At 45.4% G+C, this 16,767-nt stretch overlaps 1 protein-coding gene across 1 annotated transcript in view; it reads left to right on the forward strand.

Moving 5' to 3' along the window:
• The window catches only part of CTNND2 (catenin delta 2), a 1,126,037-nt gene extending 1,112,752 nt beyond the window's left edge, over positions 1–13,285 (forward strand). The window contains exons 22-23 of the mRNA XM_069556073.1: positions 5,503–5,576; positions 11,452–13,285. Coding sequence (XP_069412174.1) covers positions 5,503–5,576; positions 11,452–11,712 — 335 coding nt within the window. The 3' untranslated portion in view covers positions 11,713–13,285. The remainder of the gene's footprint in view (positions 1–5,502; positions 5,577–11,451) is intronic.
• Positions 13,286–16,767: the final 3,482 nt, after the last annotated feature.

A 16,767-nucleotide genomic window follows, 5' to 3' on the forward strand; every position in this document is an offset into this window, starting at 1 on the left:
CCCACCCGGGCCAGCCTGCCTAGGGACCAGCCTTGACCTCAGCCCTCCTCCCTTCTGTACAGTTTCACTGGCTCGGGCTCCATGTCCACGTTCATTGCCTCCCCACACACCTACCTCCCACCCTGGGTTTGCCCCTCCTCTGGGAGCAGGACTTGCCATATTGATGTGTGTGCATGTGTTTTGTGTGTGTGTGTGTGTGTGTGTGTGTGTGTGTGTGTGTGTGGCAGGGGTAGGGGGTGGGGATATGCCTTGAAAGCAGAGCTGCCAGAACCATCGGGATCTCTTCTAACCCAGGATCCCACACACTTTGCCAAGCAGATGTGGAGATGGGCCCCTCCTGAAAATAGACCATAAGGACTTCAACAGAACAGGCCAGATTAGGGCATTCATAAAACTGGGGTACCAGGGTGCAGTCCTAAACAGACAGTGAGCCCCCTTATCCGAAGACTCCTAAGAGTTTGAGCTGCGATTCCTTGATATTATTTAGGTGTAGAGCTGCAGGGAAGCAGAACAGACAAATTGGATGATTTATTAACTTGTCTTCTGGATCCAGGGCGTCTAAGATGAATTTTTCTAATGGGAACTGTATTTACCCCAGAGGCAGTGTTTTTCCATAGCAACTCTACCCGGCTGCCAAACGAAAAGCATCATAAACAGATGCTCGTGGTCCCCATCCTCAGCTCAGTGCCCTGCCTCCGTGTACACCACCAGGGAACACCTCACCCTCACGCCTGAAACATCTCCCGAACGGGGGAACTGAACGCACTGCAGAGGACGTATCTTTTTTTTGGCCATGGCATGTGAGGTCTTACCTTTCCCCCTAGAGATCAAACCTCTGCCCCTTGCAGTGGAAGGATGGAGTCTTACCCATGGGGCCACAAGGGAAGTCCAGTGTAGGCCGTACCTTTTGATTCTCATTCCCTGGTTCGTTTATCCCCATAAGTGTTGCCCCCTGTGGTAGATGATCATAAACAAAGGAGCTTATGAATCCGAATGCTGAGCAGCCGAGACTGTACTGATTACTCCAGAGCAGTGGAGTAAAATTCACCTGAGCCTTCTTTTTTGATTATTATTGCCCCAGGTAGCCACATCACCATCAGGCAGGGATGAAAAATTGAGACTATAATTATGAGAATAATTGTGAAATCAACTGCTTTATTGTTATTTAAGTTGACCTTTTCTCTTTAACTCTCTCACCCAGTAGAATCCTTCAAAAGGTTTTTCAGTGTGGGTGTGTTTTCGTTGAAATAGTTCCAGTGGTACATGATCATTCCCTGCAGACATCAGAGAATAAGAAATAAAATCTAACATATTTCTAGATGTTTAATTTTCCCAGAAAATGGCAAGAACCTTGAAAACTCCAGTGTTGAGATAGATGTCATTTTTCAAACTTATTTAGAGGCTTAAACACTTTTCTCTATACTTAAAAACACAGTTCAACACTCTACTATCAGTCTTGCAGCAGGCCTAGAAGTACATGAGATCATCATTGAATAATATATTTATACAAGAAGGTTCCCTTTAAGCCAACAAGTCCTGCATAAAAGTTAGTTGTTATCACTGTGGCGTTGATGATGGATGGATGGGGCGTGGATGATGACGGGCGTGGTGCTGGTGATGGAGGAGGTGGGGGTATTGGGAGTAAGGGTATTGGCGATCATGGTGGTGGTGGTGAGATTGGAGGGTGTGTTTGCCCTCTTTTATGGGCTTCCCTGGCAGCTCAGCTGGTAAAGAATCCACTTCCAATGCAGGAGACCCCGGTTCAATTCCTGGGTTGGGAAAATCCCCTGGAGAAGGAATAGGCTACCCACTCCAGTATTCTTGGGCTTCCCTTGTGGCTCAGATGGTAAAGAATCCTTCTGCAATGTGGGAGGACCTGGGTTCAATCCCTGGGTTGGGAAGATCCCCTGGAGAAGGGAAAGGCTACCCACTCCAGTATCCTTTCCTGGAGAGTTCCGTAGAGAGAGGAGCCTGAGAGGCTACAGTCCCTGGTGTCAGCACAGCTGAGTGACTTTCACTTTCACATGTTGGTATGAACAAATCCCCAGCCAAGCTGGGCAGGCATCAGCATTCCATGTAGGAAGGCAAATGATGAATTGCCAACCTCTGCTCAGCTTCCCTTTAGGAAATACCCATCATTTCAGTGTTTACTTGCAGATCAGGTTTCTTAGAACTTACATATCCAACACAGTACTTTTTCTTCTTCCCCAATAAATCTAGGGGGCATTCAAAGTTAAGTGCATTGAAAAAATATCTGAAAAGCTGCCATCCTCCTTATTTCTCAGGCATCAGAAAACATCTTAGACCATTCCCCCACTTGCTATGGGAAAACCATGGGAAGCTTCACCCTCAAAATGCAGCATGTAAAAGCTTTAAAGTGAAAAGCAGTTTCTTGCCTTATCATCCCCTCTCCTGAGCTCTCAGAAATGCAGATCCATCTGGGTTTTTATTCCAGGCTCCCCCGCCACAACCTCTGTATTCATTTTCTGGCTTAGGGGGCATCTCATTTCTCTCCTGTTTATCTGCCACTGAAGGGCCCTTGGAAAGCCAGAGTCAGCTGTTCACTCAGGCATGCAGAACTGTTATAGCTATTTTTCATGGTCATGATTCCCTGGGAGCATCACATGTTCAAAAGCATACATCGGAGAAGGGCTGTGTGATCCCAGCAGCTGCACAGCCTGACTTCAGAATTCACCTGCAGATTTTGCCCTCCCACCTGGGCTCCCCAAATACCTTAGCATCCAATGGTCGATCCCATTTTGTCAATGTCTCTGTCTCTGTCATGTCTTTAAAGCCATTCTAATCTTCAGTGTGTTGATTCAGTTGGAAGTTGGTGGTGGTGGTGATTTAGTCGCTAAGTCACTCTTGTGACCCCATGGACTGTAGCCTGTCAGGCTCCTCTGACCATGGGGATTCTCCTGGCAAGAATACTGGAGTGGGTTGCCATTTCCTTCTCCAGGGGATCTTCCCGACCCAGGAATCGAACCCAGGTCTTCTGCATTGCAGGCAGCTTCTTTACCAACTGAGCAAAATTGGGGCCTCTACAAAAAAAGAAAGGCATTTTCCTATCAGTCTACTCTTTGCTCAGATGCATGAAGGGCAGAGCACCTGGGAGGGACATGTGCTTCACGTGTCCAGAGAGGCCACCAGTTCAATCTCAACTACACAGTCTCCTTTAAACAGGTGAAGTGGGCCAAAAAGCAGGAGAGAGGAACTTCCAGTGAAGCCATAACAGGGAGGGAGACCGAGGCTATAAAAATGCACATTCTGCCCCCGCCCCCGCCAAAATGCATTTTATTCTGAGTAACTGGAAAAAAAATTTCACCTTGTCCTTGAAATGACATTTTCCATCAGCAGATGATAGCTCCAAAGGCAGATTTTTCTAAGGTTTACTCATTCATTCATTCATTCACTCAGCAAATAAAGCACGCACTCTGTGAGCATGCCCTGAGCCCAGGCACTGTCCCAGAGGCTGGGGAAACCTACAAAAGTGGCAGGACAGACGGAGCTCTGTCCTCAAGGAACTTCTTATCTCCTAGGTAAAGGGAAGTAATATACAAGGTAAACAATGGGACAAGCTTGTTAACAAGGTAATAGCAAACAGTGTTGGGTGTAATGGAGAAAATAAATGGGGTCATAAGACAGAAAGTGTCAAGTGGGTGAGGTTCCTTTAACTAACAAGGTCAAGGAGGAGTCCTTTGAGCTGAAACCTGAATACCAATAAAGAGAGGTAGTCCAGAGACTGGGGGATGTGAGTTCCAGGAGAACGCTCAAGAAGACTAACATCTCGGATGCAAAATAAACTTGGATGCTCAGGCCAGGAAGGAGGGCCAGGGTAGCCCCCTGAACCAGGGAAGAAGAATGGGAAATGCTACAGAAAGTCAGATGGGGTCCAGATCACACAGAGCTTCAGAGACGGTAATGGGAGTTCAGCTTTTACCATAATCACAGAGAGCAGGGCATTGCAGTGACATAGTCCAATCTGTCTAACAAGATGATGGCTTAGCTGCTGGGACCAGAGTGGATGGAGGAGCAGATTAGGCAGAGTGGAAGCTGGGCTGTTGAGGAGGATGCTATAGCAGTGGTCCAGGCAAGGGATGGTGGTTTCCATGGTAATGCAAAGACAGGAGTGATGGGCATTCAACCAGAGTTTCTCAGAGTGGTTTTAAAGTGGGAAATGGGCTGTCACCTCCCACATTCTAAGCAGAATTTCCCAAGAAGAATTTTATTGCACAGCTATTATGTGCTTTTAGTAATAATCATGGGCAGAGTGATAGATTATGCTGACCTAGTGTCTAGAGTGACTGGTGTCCTTGAGAAAGGAGATGATGAGACATCCTATTTCATGATCCCATAGATACTAGAAGCAAAAGGTACATTTTTCTTGATATCTGAAATGTTTTATGGGCTTCCCTGGTGCCTCAGAGATAAAGGAGCCACCTGCCAATGCAGGAGAGGTGGGTTCCATGTCTGGGTCGAGAAGATCCCCTGGAGGAGGAAATGACAGCGTTCCCCTGGAGGCGGAAATGTCCATGAAATTTTGTTCATGGACAGGAATACAGGTATTCAGGTTTCAGCTCCTCCTTGACCCTGTGTCTAGTATTGCCTGGAAATTTTCATGGACAGAGCAGCCTATAGAGGCCATGGGGTCACGAAATAATTGGGCACAACTTAGTGACAAAACACAACAAGAGTGTTTTGTAGCCTGCTGATGCTTGACAGGCAATGTTTTCCAGAGCTTTCTTAAACTGGGACCTTTTAGCAGCTATAACAGGGCATCTTGCCCTGGGCCCTTCCTCAGGGCCTGTGGCAGGCGTCTCAAGGGCCCCAGGTGAGGAAGCAGCCAGGTGGGCACCTTGCCCGGGTCTCTGGAAGCTGCCGGCAGCTGGAGGAGATCTTTCCTGCCTTTTGTCTAGACCACAGGCTGGTCACAAGCCAGGATGCGGGGCTTCCGTCTCTGTGTGGAACAGGACTCCAGTGCCACAGATGTGTGAGGCCAAGGCGGGCGGGACTTCCTGCCTGTCCATCAGACCGCTGAGAAATGAACTATCTCAGCAATGATCAGACCCTTCTGTGAGCTCAAATTAGAAATTTCATTCTTGTCATTCTCCAGCTAAAAGCTAAGCGGCCGATCCAGAGTCCTGCACGCTTCAGTGCAGGTGACAGGCTTTTATTATCTGCTGGTGTTCACCAGGAAAAAAAAGAAAAAAAGACCGCAGCACTGGCAAGAAGACCATCTGTTTGCTGCACCTGCCCTGGCCCCGTCTCCAAGCTGAATGGTATTGCAAGAGGCTGACAGGCTGTGGGGATTTTATATTAGTGCATAACTCTTCTTTCTTAATAGCGGTATGTAAAATGAGGTGTTCAGGGCGAAAGAACTTCTTCCATTTGGAATGGTCCATGTGACACCCAAGCATGGTCAGGGCAAATCCTGGCCTCGATAACCATCATTCCTCCTTTGAAGTCTTGCATTCTTTGCTAATACTTTTGTTTCCCTTTCAGCTCAAACTACTGGCATTTCAACTTTGTATAGGAATTCATATGGTGCGCCCGCTGAAGACATCAAACATAACCAGGTAAAGGAGACGCAGCACGCTGGCGTTCATCTCTCCCTTCATCTCCTGTGAAATAGCTTGGAATTGTAAAAGAGAAGTTAGCTTCTATTTAACATGCATAAAAGGGCTTGCCAGGTGGCACAGTGGTAAAGAGTCTGCCTGCCAGTGCAGGAGATGCCGGAGACATGGGTTTGATCCCTGGGTCAGGAAGATCCCCTGGAGGAGGAAATCACAACCCACTGCAATATTCTTGCCTGGAAAATTCCATGGACAGAACAGCCTTGCAGGCTATAGTCCATGAGATCACAAAGAATCAGATATGACTGAAAACAAAAAAAAGAAAATAATGTCCCCCACTGCTCTCCCCTTGTGTGTGACACCATACCCACATGGGTGGTGGCAGTCAACAGAACAGCCTCGAATTTAAAAGCAATCTTTATTTCACTACAACTCCATGCATTATCTGGTAGTAGAAAGCAGATTTTCCTACTGTGATGCAAAACCTGAAAGAAAGGCCCAAATGTAAAAGTGTAAGATGCTGGTTACTAGACAGATTGTCTAATTACTAGGCGTGGATTAAGGCACTCCTGTAACCCAGCCAGTTCTCATTTAGAAGAAAGCATTCCTTGTACATGACAGTTACCAGTGAAATAGACACATCAAGTTGAATGTGAGCAACTGAATGAAAGGCGTTGTGTCATGCCTTGCTGCTCAGGTGCGTGGGAGAACCAGCAGCATCAGCGTCACCTGGGAGCTTGTTGGGAACACAGAAGAGACACCTCTCCGGTCCCATAACCCTCACACATTCAGGGTCTTATGCATCAGAGTTGCATTTTAGCTAGGTGTCTAAGTGTTTTGTGTGGATGTTCAAATTTGAGGAGCCTTGGCTGGTAGACAATCTATCTGTGTTTGTGTGTGTGTGTGTTTTATTCAGCAAATATTCCTTGACGACTCATTGTCTCTGTGGTTCTGTGGGAATTGTGAAAGCAGGAGGGCACCTCCTCTGCTCCTTTATTGAACGATAACTTCCCACTCGTCCTGTCCCGTGGTGGTCTTCACAGAAGGACTGACGGTCTTTATAGCTCTTGGCCACTAGCCATCATTGTCAGAGCTGGCTTCTTCTGGCTTCTGCAGCCACACTCTTGCTCTGTGTCAGGAAAGTTGTACCGGAAGGATACACCTGCAAGCTGCCTGCTTGATCACAGTAAGCAGATAAAAGGAGACATGGGAGGGAAATGTGCTGTTTTTGAACAGTTGGCACCACCCGAATGGTCAAATACAACCAACATACCTCCACAGTCGATGCATCTCATCAACCGATGGCCGTACCACTGGGCCAGTGAGCAGATTTGATCCCTTCAGCCGCAGTTGCCATCAGCCATCCTAGGTGATTCGTTCACACAAGCTCTCAGAACGGCAGAACTCAGCTCGAGAAGGGGTTGACATGGGCTGTTATGACCAATACAGATGAACTGAAGAAGGTAACTCCCCAAGATAAGAGGCTAAAATGGGCTTTCACTCCAGCCAGAAAGGTCCACCGTCCAGAAGGAACACAGCAACAAAAAGAAATCTGAAACATGTGAAAAGGAAAAATGAAAGAAGCAGCCACAAGGAGAAGGGCCACAAGCCTCGTACGGAGCTTTCCTAGAAGACCCCCCAAACGTTGGCAGTGCCTCCCCAGCCACTAAGACCAGCACAGAAAAGTCAGATCGCTTCTTGGTCTCCTTTTTCTACCAGCCTTCCTTCTTATGACAGGGTCTGGAGTCAACTCAGTGAGGCTAGCACCCTGAGGGGGGCCCACCTCAGCTCAACCAAGACTGTACCCCTCTCTCGGAGAGGATGTGGACGGTGGAATCAGCCAGGCGTGCATTCAAATCCCAGCCCTACGCCACCCCGAGCCGTGGCATCCTGCGCACGTTCCTTAGTTTCTCTGACCTTCAGTTTCTTCACCTATAAAGTGGGGATTGGATGAAAGGATGGATGGAAAGAAGGGAGAGAAAGGGAAAGAGAAAAAAGGAAATGGAGGAAGAAAGGAAAGGAGAAAATGAAGGAGGGAGGAAGAAGGGGAGAGACTGAGAGGGAGAAGGGTTGAGGGAGAGAAGGAGGTGGATTAGACAGATGAAGAGGTGGCTGATAGGTGGGCACATGGGCTTCCCAGGTGCTGCTAGTGGTAAAGAACCACTTGCAGTGCAGGAGACCCAGGAGGCTTGAGTTCGTCCCTGGGATGGGAAGATCCCCTGGAGGAAGGCATGGCAACCCACTCCAGTATTCTTGCCTGGGAGGCTGCAGTCCACAGGGTCACAAAGAATCAAACACAACTGAAGCGACTTCACACACACACACACACACACACAGAGACACTCACACACACACACGGATAAATAGAAGGATGGATATAGACAGACATAAACATGCAATATGTATCTCTAATAGTACGTACATATATATATATATACAAGATTAAATAAAGAAAAAGTTGTTTAATGGTTAATATAGTGCCTACTGAAGAAGAAACAGTAAGTCTTAGTTCTCTCCCCATGTAATTTTTCCAAACCTCCCTAATCTAACCCTGTGCGTGGTCCACACTTGGATAGCAGCACTGGGTCAGAGTGGAGAAGTTCCACGTGGTACCAGTTTTTCAAAGACCAGCCAAGGGCACCTTAGCCTATCCCATGATCAGGAGCAGCTGGCCTCAGCAACGTTTAATTGCAGATTCTGAAGTCCCCCTTCGTGCCCAGGCTCTTAGGCTGACACACATCTGAGCTCTGTGGACTGTCACAGATGGACAGGAACCTCATTCTTTCAGCCACCATGAACTGGAAGTGTGAACCCTCCTGCATGGCAGCTGTGATGAAGTTCACTTCTCTGAAGAGCAGTTCTGTGACTCGCTTGTGTAAATCAATTACATATGAAAGAGGGAGTTTTGCTTACTTAAGAGAAGAATTATGGGCAGGTCATTAGAAGCATTCATTCACACACAACATACTAATTACAAATCATTATCTATTAACGAAGACCAATGTCTAGAGGATGTTTCCATGCTGAGCCTTAGTTAAATTAGCAGGGAATTACCAGGCACTCCAAAGTGATCAAAGTGTTCTTCAGGCAGCTTCCATCATTCCCACCAGACCTTCCCCCCGCGCCCCCCCCACACACACACATCATTCCCTGTGGGTTTTGTGGATGCTCTTATGCAGCAGCCCTGAGTATGGTCCTTGTCCCATGCCTTGAGGGTGTCCTCACTGTTGGAGCTTAGGAAAGGACCCCAGAGGCGTAGGAAGCCAGGCCCCACATCTAAGTGCTAATTACTAGCCTATGAACACTCTTTGTTTTACTGTCCTTAAAGCCAAGGGGAAGGGAGAGAACTAATTCTAGACTTCTCTGCGCTCAAAGGCTCCTGTGATCGCTTTAGCCCCTCGAAGCCCCCTTGATCAGACAACAACCTGCAGAGGACAAGAGTGGAAATAGGGAGCACTGAGGGAGGCTGGAGAACATTGGTCAGTTCTGAAGACCCCTGCTCCCCCCGACCAAAGGCTTCATAATCCCGTGTTATTCTCAAGCCCCATCAATGTTTTAAATTTATTTTTAATTGAAGAAAAATTGCTTTACAATATTGTTTGGATTTCCGTCACATCAATTCTTTTTTTTTTTTTTTAATTTTAATTGGAGGCTAACTACAATACATCAACATGAATCCACCACGGGTATACATGTGTTCCCCATCCTGAACCCCCCTCCCTCCTCCCTCTCTGTACCATCCCTCTGGGTCATCCCAGTGCACCAGCCCCAACCATCCTGTACCCTGCAACGAACCTGGATTTGCAATTCGTTTCTTATATCATACTATACATGTTTCAATGCCGTTCTCCCAAATCATCCCACCCTCTCCCTCTCCCACAGAGTCCAAAAGACTGTTCTGTACATCTGTGTCTCTTTTGCTGTCTCGCATATAGGGTTATCGTTACCATCTTTCTAAATTCCATATATATGCATTAGTATACTGTATTGGTGTTTTTCTTTCTGGCTTACTTCACTCTGTATAATAGGCTCCAGTTTCATCCACCTCATTAGAACTGATTCAGATGTATTCTTTTTAATAGCTGAGTAATACTCCATTGTGTGTGTTCATCACATCAATTCTTAAATGAACCAAGTTAGGAAACATTTTGATCCTTCAGAGTGTAGACTGGGGATCTCATGCCTGATGATCTGAGGTGGAACTGATGTAATAATAATAGAAAAAAGTGCACAATAAATCTAAAGCATTTGAATCATCCTGAAACCATCCTCTGCGCCACATCTGTCTGTGGAAAAATTGTCTTCCATGAAATGGGTCCCTGGTGCCACAAAGTTGGGGACTGCTGGTGTAGACTATTTTGAATGGATTCCTTCCAAGGCTATGGTACATCACTTGGGCAGGTGTGATGGGATGGCCTGATTAGCAAAAAGCCTCCATCCTCCAGAGAGGTGTTGGCCACAGCCCTCCGAGCTGGCAGGAAGATGCCCAAGTGACCCTGAGACCTTGTACATCTTCACTTTCTCTTCATCTGGGATGAAGCACTGAGGTGTGATGGAGGAAAATGCAGGGAAAATGAACAGAAACTATTTGTGTTCTGTGGAATCTAGTGTATACATCTTTAATTTAGAAAAGGTTAAGAGAGACCCAGGGGCAGCAAAGAGATCAAAACAGTCAACCCTAAAGGAAATCAACCCTGAATATTCTTTGAAAGGACCAATGCTGAAGCTGAAGCTCCAATACTTTGGCCACCTGATGCGAAGAGCCAACTCACTGGGGAAGACCCTGATGCTGGGAAACATTGATGGCAGGAGAAGGAGGCGACAGAGGATGAAATGGTTGGATGGCATCACTGACTCAATGGACATGAGTTTGAGCAAGCTCCGGGAGTTGGTGATGGACTGGGAAGCTTGGTGTGCTGCAGTCCAGTTGCAAAGAGTCCGACACAACTGACTTAGTCACTGAACAATAACAACAGCTGGTAAAATGACTCAGCTGTCTTAGAAGTTTGGGCTGGTCTCAAAAAATTAAACATAGAATTGCATCAGATCCAATAATCCTACTTCTTGGTACATTTTTTGCTATTGATATTATATAGTCATCAAGTTGTGTCCAACTCTTTTACATTACCCTGCCAGAAATTGAAAGCAGGGAGCCAGACAAATCCTAGTGCTTCCATGTCCATAGCAGCATTATTCAAAAAGTAGAAATCATGATTGTCATCTATGGATGAATATGTAAACAAACACAGACTCTCCATACAATATTAATGAGTCTTAAAGAGCAAGGAAGTTCTGTCACTTGCTGCAACATTGGTTAACCTTGAGGACATTATATTAACCTGTAACTTTGAGGAGGTTAAGTGAAAGAAGCCCAACACAGAAGGACAACTACTGTATTATTCCAATTATATGAGGTATGTAGACTAGTCAAATTCACAGAGATGAAAATATCAATAGAATGGTGATTGCCATGAGCTAAGAAAAGGGGAGATGGGGATCTATGCTGAATGGATATAAGATTTTGTTTGCAGTGATGAAAAAGTTCTGAAAACGTTTGGTATTGACAGTGACCCAGGCAACTTAAGTATTTAATGCCACCAAGTTATACACAACATGATGAACATGGTGACTTGATATGTTATGTGTACTTTACCAGAATAGTAATTTTACAAAAAGGTTATTTGGAATGACAGCACGTGGACTCAGGAGCCAACTCTGAAACAGAAAGTCAGTCAGGGAAGGGCAGTCCTGGTGACTGAGCACATGGAGGACACTCAGAGCCTTGACTTTGAGGGAGGGTCAAGGGCATCGGCGGTGGGGGTCAAGGGCGGGTCGAGGGCAAACGCGCTAACCCAGATGGTTCTCCTTTCCTGGGCAGGTTTCAGCACAGCCAGCCCCACAGGAGCCCAGCAGAAAAGACTACGAGACCTACCAGCCGTTTCCGAATTCCACGAGAAACTACGACGAGTCCTTCTTCGAGGACCAGGTCCACCACCGCCCTCCCGCCAGCGAGTACACCATGCACCTGGGGCTCAAGTCCACCGGAAACTACGTCGACTTCTACTCGGCCGCCCGACCCTACAGCGAACTGAACTATGAAACGAGCCACTACCCGGCCTCCCCCGACTCCTGGGTGTGAGGCGGGCACCCCGGGGACCGTGCATGTGCATGCAGACCACAGACATTGCTATTTTTTTTCCCTGCAAATTTCGTTTGTTAAAGCCTGTTCCATAGGAAGGCTGGGATACCCAGGAAGGAAACAGTTAGGAGCTATTTTAGAAAGCTCCATGAACGTTCACTTGAAAGTCAATAGAAAGTGATCCTCAATCTGACATCGGGCTACACCTGTCTAGTTCGGGCTGTAGAGTCTTAAGAAGTGCTTTCCACGGGATGTGGCCGAAGGCGGCACGGGAGGCGGTCGGGGTGACGGGGCACGAAGGTTATAAGCACAGAGGCGGTGACATAGTTCACACACTTTAGAGGGACGGCTTGTCACGCTTTGTTTACTCTCTTCATCCGTTGTGATTCTAGGCTTCAAGTTGCATTGGGGTTCCTCTGTACAGCAAGACGTTTCTTGCCTTTTGTTAATGCATTGTTGTAAAGTATTCAATGTACATTACAGATTAAAGAAGACAAGAGCATTGTGTATATTACACCAATGCCTCGGCGACTCCTCATCAATGGTTCTAAATATTGCTTCGATTTCAAACTTTTGAAAGATGTATGGATTTCCAGTTTTTCTTTTTTCTTCCTCCCAGTAAAGTTTTAACAGGGAAAAAAAAATGGGGAAAAAAAGGAATATTTAGCAGTATTGTTCGTTCTGATATGTGAATTTGTTTGTGGCAACTAAACAAGGCATTCAGCAGTTTCTGACAATTAACATCCATCATTCCACACTCCTTGTCAACAAAGTGCTTTTTCACTGCCTAAAATTTTAGATGTAGATATTTGAAATAGATTTTTTCATTTATACCAGTTTTCTTTATGATGATACAGTGTTAAAAGAAAATAAATTACAATTGATCTGTCATCCATATTTGCTAAGAATGTCTATTTCCGAGGACCTATCTGACAAAAATACGCATTCTTGCTTGTGTGTCTGTGCGTGTGTGGGTGTGTGTCCACGTATGTACAAAAATGACCCGTGTGAGGTTTTATTTTGATAGAAGCAATTTCATTTGCTATTCATCTTGTACAAACTTTGTTTTTGCTTTTTAGTATAAATGTACATCAGTCTGTTCCTTTTGTACTCTATCTCTCTGACCATCTAGTGACTCAGGATATTAGGCCAGTGGAAGTAAAGTTATAGGATTTTCACATATTCACATGTTCTTGGATACCAAGCCTTTCTACGTGCCCATTTCCTTTCATGTTTAATGCCCTTAGAACATGATAAACTCAATAATTTCACTTTGGGGCCAATTACTTGAAATATCCACAGAAAATGTAAACTGCTCGCCTTATTCACCCCTGAAACTTTTTTGTTCGTGTGGCAGGGAGCAGTAGACAATTACGGATTTAGATGATTAAAAGTGAACTTGAAGCTAATGGTAGAATAGTGGTTAACAGAGCTAAGAAGTTAAGGCTAACCATTCAAAAGGACACGGGCTGGGGGTAACTTAGCTTTGCTCTTTAGATGCAAGTGACTGAGGCCAATAGGTGCCTAGTAAATGTTAACTGTTCTTGAAAAAATAAAACATTAAATAACAAAAGAAGTTGGCTGCCATCTTCCTTTAAAACTTTCTCCCCTTCGCTTCTACATAGTTTAATTCAGCTCAGAGTCTAAAACTCATGGTTCTTTCTCCAATTTAATAGCAACCAAAAGATTTCTTGTTCATGCATAGTTGTGCAGATGCAAAACTCATTTCCAGGAGAGAGCAGTAGACAGACATTTTCATATCAATTGTCCTACAGTTCCTCACAAGTTGGACCTTCTTGCACTATATACTATAGGAAGACACCTTTCTGAGTCCCCTCCCAGGAAGGCTCCAGCCCCTGTGAAAGTGAAAGTGAAAGTTTAGTCGCTCAGTCGTGTCCAACTCTTTCTGATCCCATAGACTGTAGCCTACCAGGCTCCTCTGTCCACGGGATTTTCCAGGCAAGAGTGCTGGAGCAGGTTGCCATTTCCTTCTCCAGAGGTCTCCCACATTGTAGGCAGACACTTTACTGTCTGAGCCACCAGGGAAGTCCCTAGCCCCTGTAGAGAGAGAGAAATATGTAGCTTCAAGGACAGTCTTTCCATTCCATTCCTGTCATAGAATGAAATAGTAAAGCTCATCAAGGCAGAGACAGGTATAGACGTGATTTGTGCATAACTGAATAACTGGTTTAGCTTCTCCAAAAGGAATCAGAAAGACTCATTCCCAGGCTTAAGTTGTGCAGGGAGAAGTTAATGTGTGTCCCAGAGCCCTTATCCTAGCAGGAGCTGTGTATTTCCTGTGACTCTGAGTCTGTGTGGTCCAGCATTTGCAACCTTTGAAGACAGATGTCTCTGCTGCCTGTGGTTCTATGAGAGCACATTGCACCAGGCTGACGTGAAAGGATTCAGCTAGAAGCCGCTGGAGCCAGAGTTAGAGCTAGCAGAAAGTCAATTCAAAATGTTCATAATTACTCAGGTTGCATCCTTTTCATCATTTTCTCACACACACAAACAGGGAGAGAGAGAAAGGACAGATGATGATAGATTATAAGTAGAGAGAGGAATAGATGGATAGAGAGATGATGATGATAGCTGGATAGATGATAGACAGATGAGATTTCATCTGAAGTGTGACATGGCCAGAGCCCATCCTTTTCCTTGGCAATAAAGGTTGATCGGCATAGGATTTATTATTTATAACATGGGTGTATTGGACAAAAGTCCAAAGTGGCAAGAAACATTGCTTTTGCTTTCATTGTGCTGAAGTGACCGAGTGTGACCCTGCCCCCATAAGTGGCTGCCTCTTGGGTCAACAAGAGCCTGCAGACCTTGGATTGTCTACTGAAATGGGACTGGTGTCTTTCAGAGGAAAAGAGATGAAAAAAGAATATAAAAATTTCCTCTCAGTCCTTATGGTGGACCATGGATACACCCAATGTATTCAATAGGACGTGAAATCCAAACATTATATATGAAAAAAAAAATTCATTTGAGAGCTTTGATCACCAAGGCCTAATAGAACACTTCATGTGTGTGTATGTGCTAAGTCACTTCAGTTATGTCTGCCTCTTTGCAACCCCATGGACTGTAGCCCGCCAGCCTCCTCTGTCCATGGAATTTTCCAGGCAAGAATACTGGGGTCGGTCACCATTCCCTCCTCCAAGGGATCTTCCCAACCCAGGGATTGAACCCATGTCTCTTATGTCTCCAACACTGGTAGGTGGGTTCTTTACCACTAGCACCAGGTATAAAAAATCTTAATATTTTCATAGGAACCACTTTAAGGAACACTTAAAATCTACCCCTGTGAAAATGTTAAAATTTTCATATTGATTCTGTTTTAATACCGCAATTAACTATTTCAGTCCTCATTGTCAACCATGAGTTAGACAACAAAATATCAGACAGGTTTAGGATAATGAGGATGACCGAATGTGACATCATACTTGATAATAAGGTTAACCAGTGATGATCCAATTTTTGTTAATAAGGCTCAGACATTATGGAAAACTGCTATGAAAAATGAAAGTGCTTATATTGATATATAATGTTCTTGTTTAGTGGTTAAGTCATGTCTGACTCTTTGCGACCCCATGGATTGTAGCCCACCAGGCTCCTCTCTCCATGGGATTTCCCAGGCAAGAATACTGGAGTGAGTAACCATTTCCTTCCTCAGGGAATCTTCCCGACCCAGGGACCAAACCCACATCTCCTGCATTGGCAGGTGGATTCTTTACTCCTGAGCCCCCAGGGAAGCCCTCATCTCATATACATATGCATGTATAAATTTGTTTGCTCTGTCTTATTTCTCTTACTTCAGCTCTTCTTCAGTGACTGATGTTTTCCACGTGTATCTGAGAGCTATGTCCCTGAGAAACGAGGTTTGACTGTAATAAGACATGGTGTTTTCACTCAGCAGATTCTCAGCCAGGGCTGGATTCCTTGAGGACAAGTCAGCTATGGAGCTGACAGTGGAGATCTGCTCCACTCAGGATCAGCCACTGACGCTCCGAGGCTGGAGGCTGGACTCACTAACAACTCAGTCATGTAAATGTCCAGCTCTTGGGCCTGAGTAGCTGAGGGCAAGAAAAGCTGCAGCCCTTCAGACACCCCTGGGCTTCCCAGGTGGCTCAGTGGTAAAGAATCCACATGCCAGGGCAAGAGATGCAGGAGACATGGGTTCAATCCCTGGGTCAGGAAGTTCCCCTAGAGGAGGATATGGCAACCCACTCCAGTATTCTTGCCTGGAAGATTCCATGGATAGAGAAGCCTGGAGGGCAACAGTCCATGGGGTTACAAAGAGTCAGACATGGCTGAGCAACGAAGCATGCACATACGCAGTCATCCTGTGAGGTCTCCCCACATGCTCTGTCCAGCAGAGATGCTTTAGAAACGTCTTACAGGTCATCTCAAGGTTCCCAAAGTGTATGTCCCAAGATAAAGAATCAGGCACAAGTCAAGAGGGATTCCACTAGTCAATGCAATTGCAAAATATTGCTCAGTTCCACAGGGACAAGGGTGGAAATAGGCTCCGTATCTTGGGGCAGAAGGGGAGCAGCGGTGGCAAGATTATGGAAGAGGTTGTAGCACTGGAAATACCATACCACTGTTGTCTTTCTGATACTGTCTACCAGCCTACTATAATGCTGATAACATTTTGCTTTAATAAATTCATCTTCTTTGATGTGTAGCCAATATTTCTTAATAATGGCCAAAGCAACATCTTCTTATAAGAAGTAAAAACCAAATAATATAGCTTACAAAAATGGGAGAAAAAATCATATTCTTAACATCAAAAGGAAAGGTCTTGGGTTTGTGTTTCTCTTCAGCTAAATACAATCATGGAAGTGTGGTTCCTGGCAACCAGGGGACAACCACGAGGGGACCAGAATAAACTGAAGTTAAAGCTGAGGACAGCAGATTAGAGAGACTGAAAGAATTGGGCTCTTCTCTGAAATTACTTGAAGGGCATCACTTTTCCCAAATATTCCCAAATGGGCCATCATTAAGCCCTTATACCCACATTCTAGAAACTCTCTCTTGCTGTCTCCTATG

This window comes from Ovis canadensis, chromosome 16 (assembly GCF_042477335.2).
Source record: "Ovis canadensis isolate MfBH-ARS-UI-01 breed Bighorn chromosome 16, ARS-UI_OviCan_v2, whole genome shotgun sequence".
Classification (NCBI taxonomy): domain Eukaryota; kingdom Metazoa; phylum Chordata; class Mammalia; order Artiodactyla; family Bovidae; genus Ovis; species Ovis canadensis.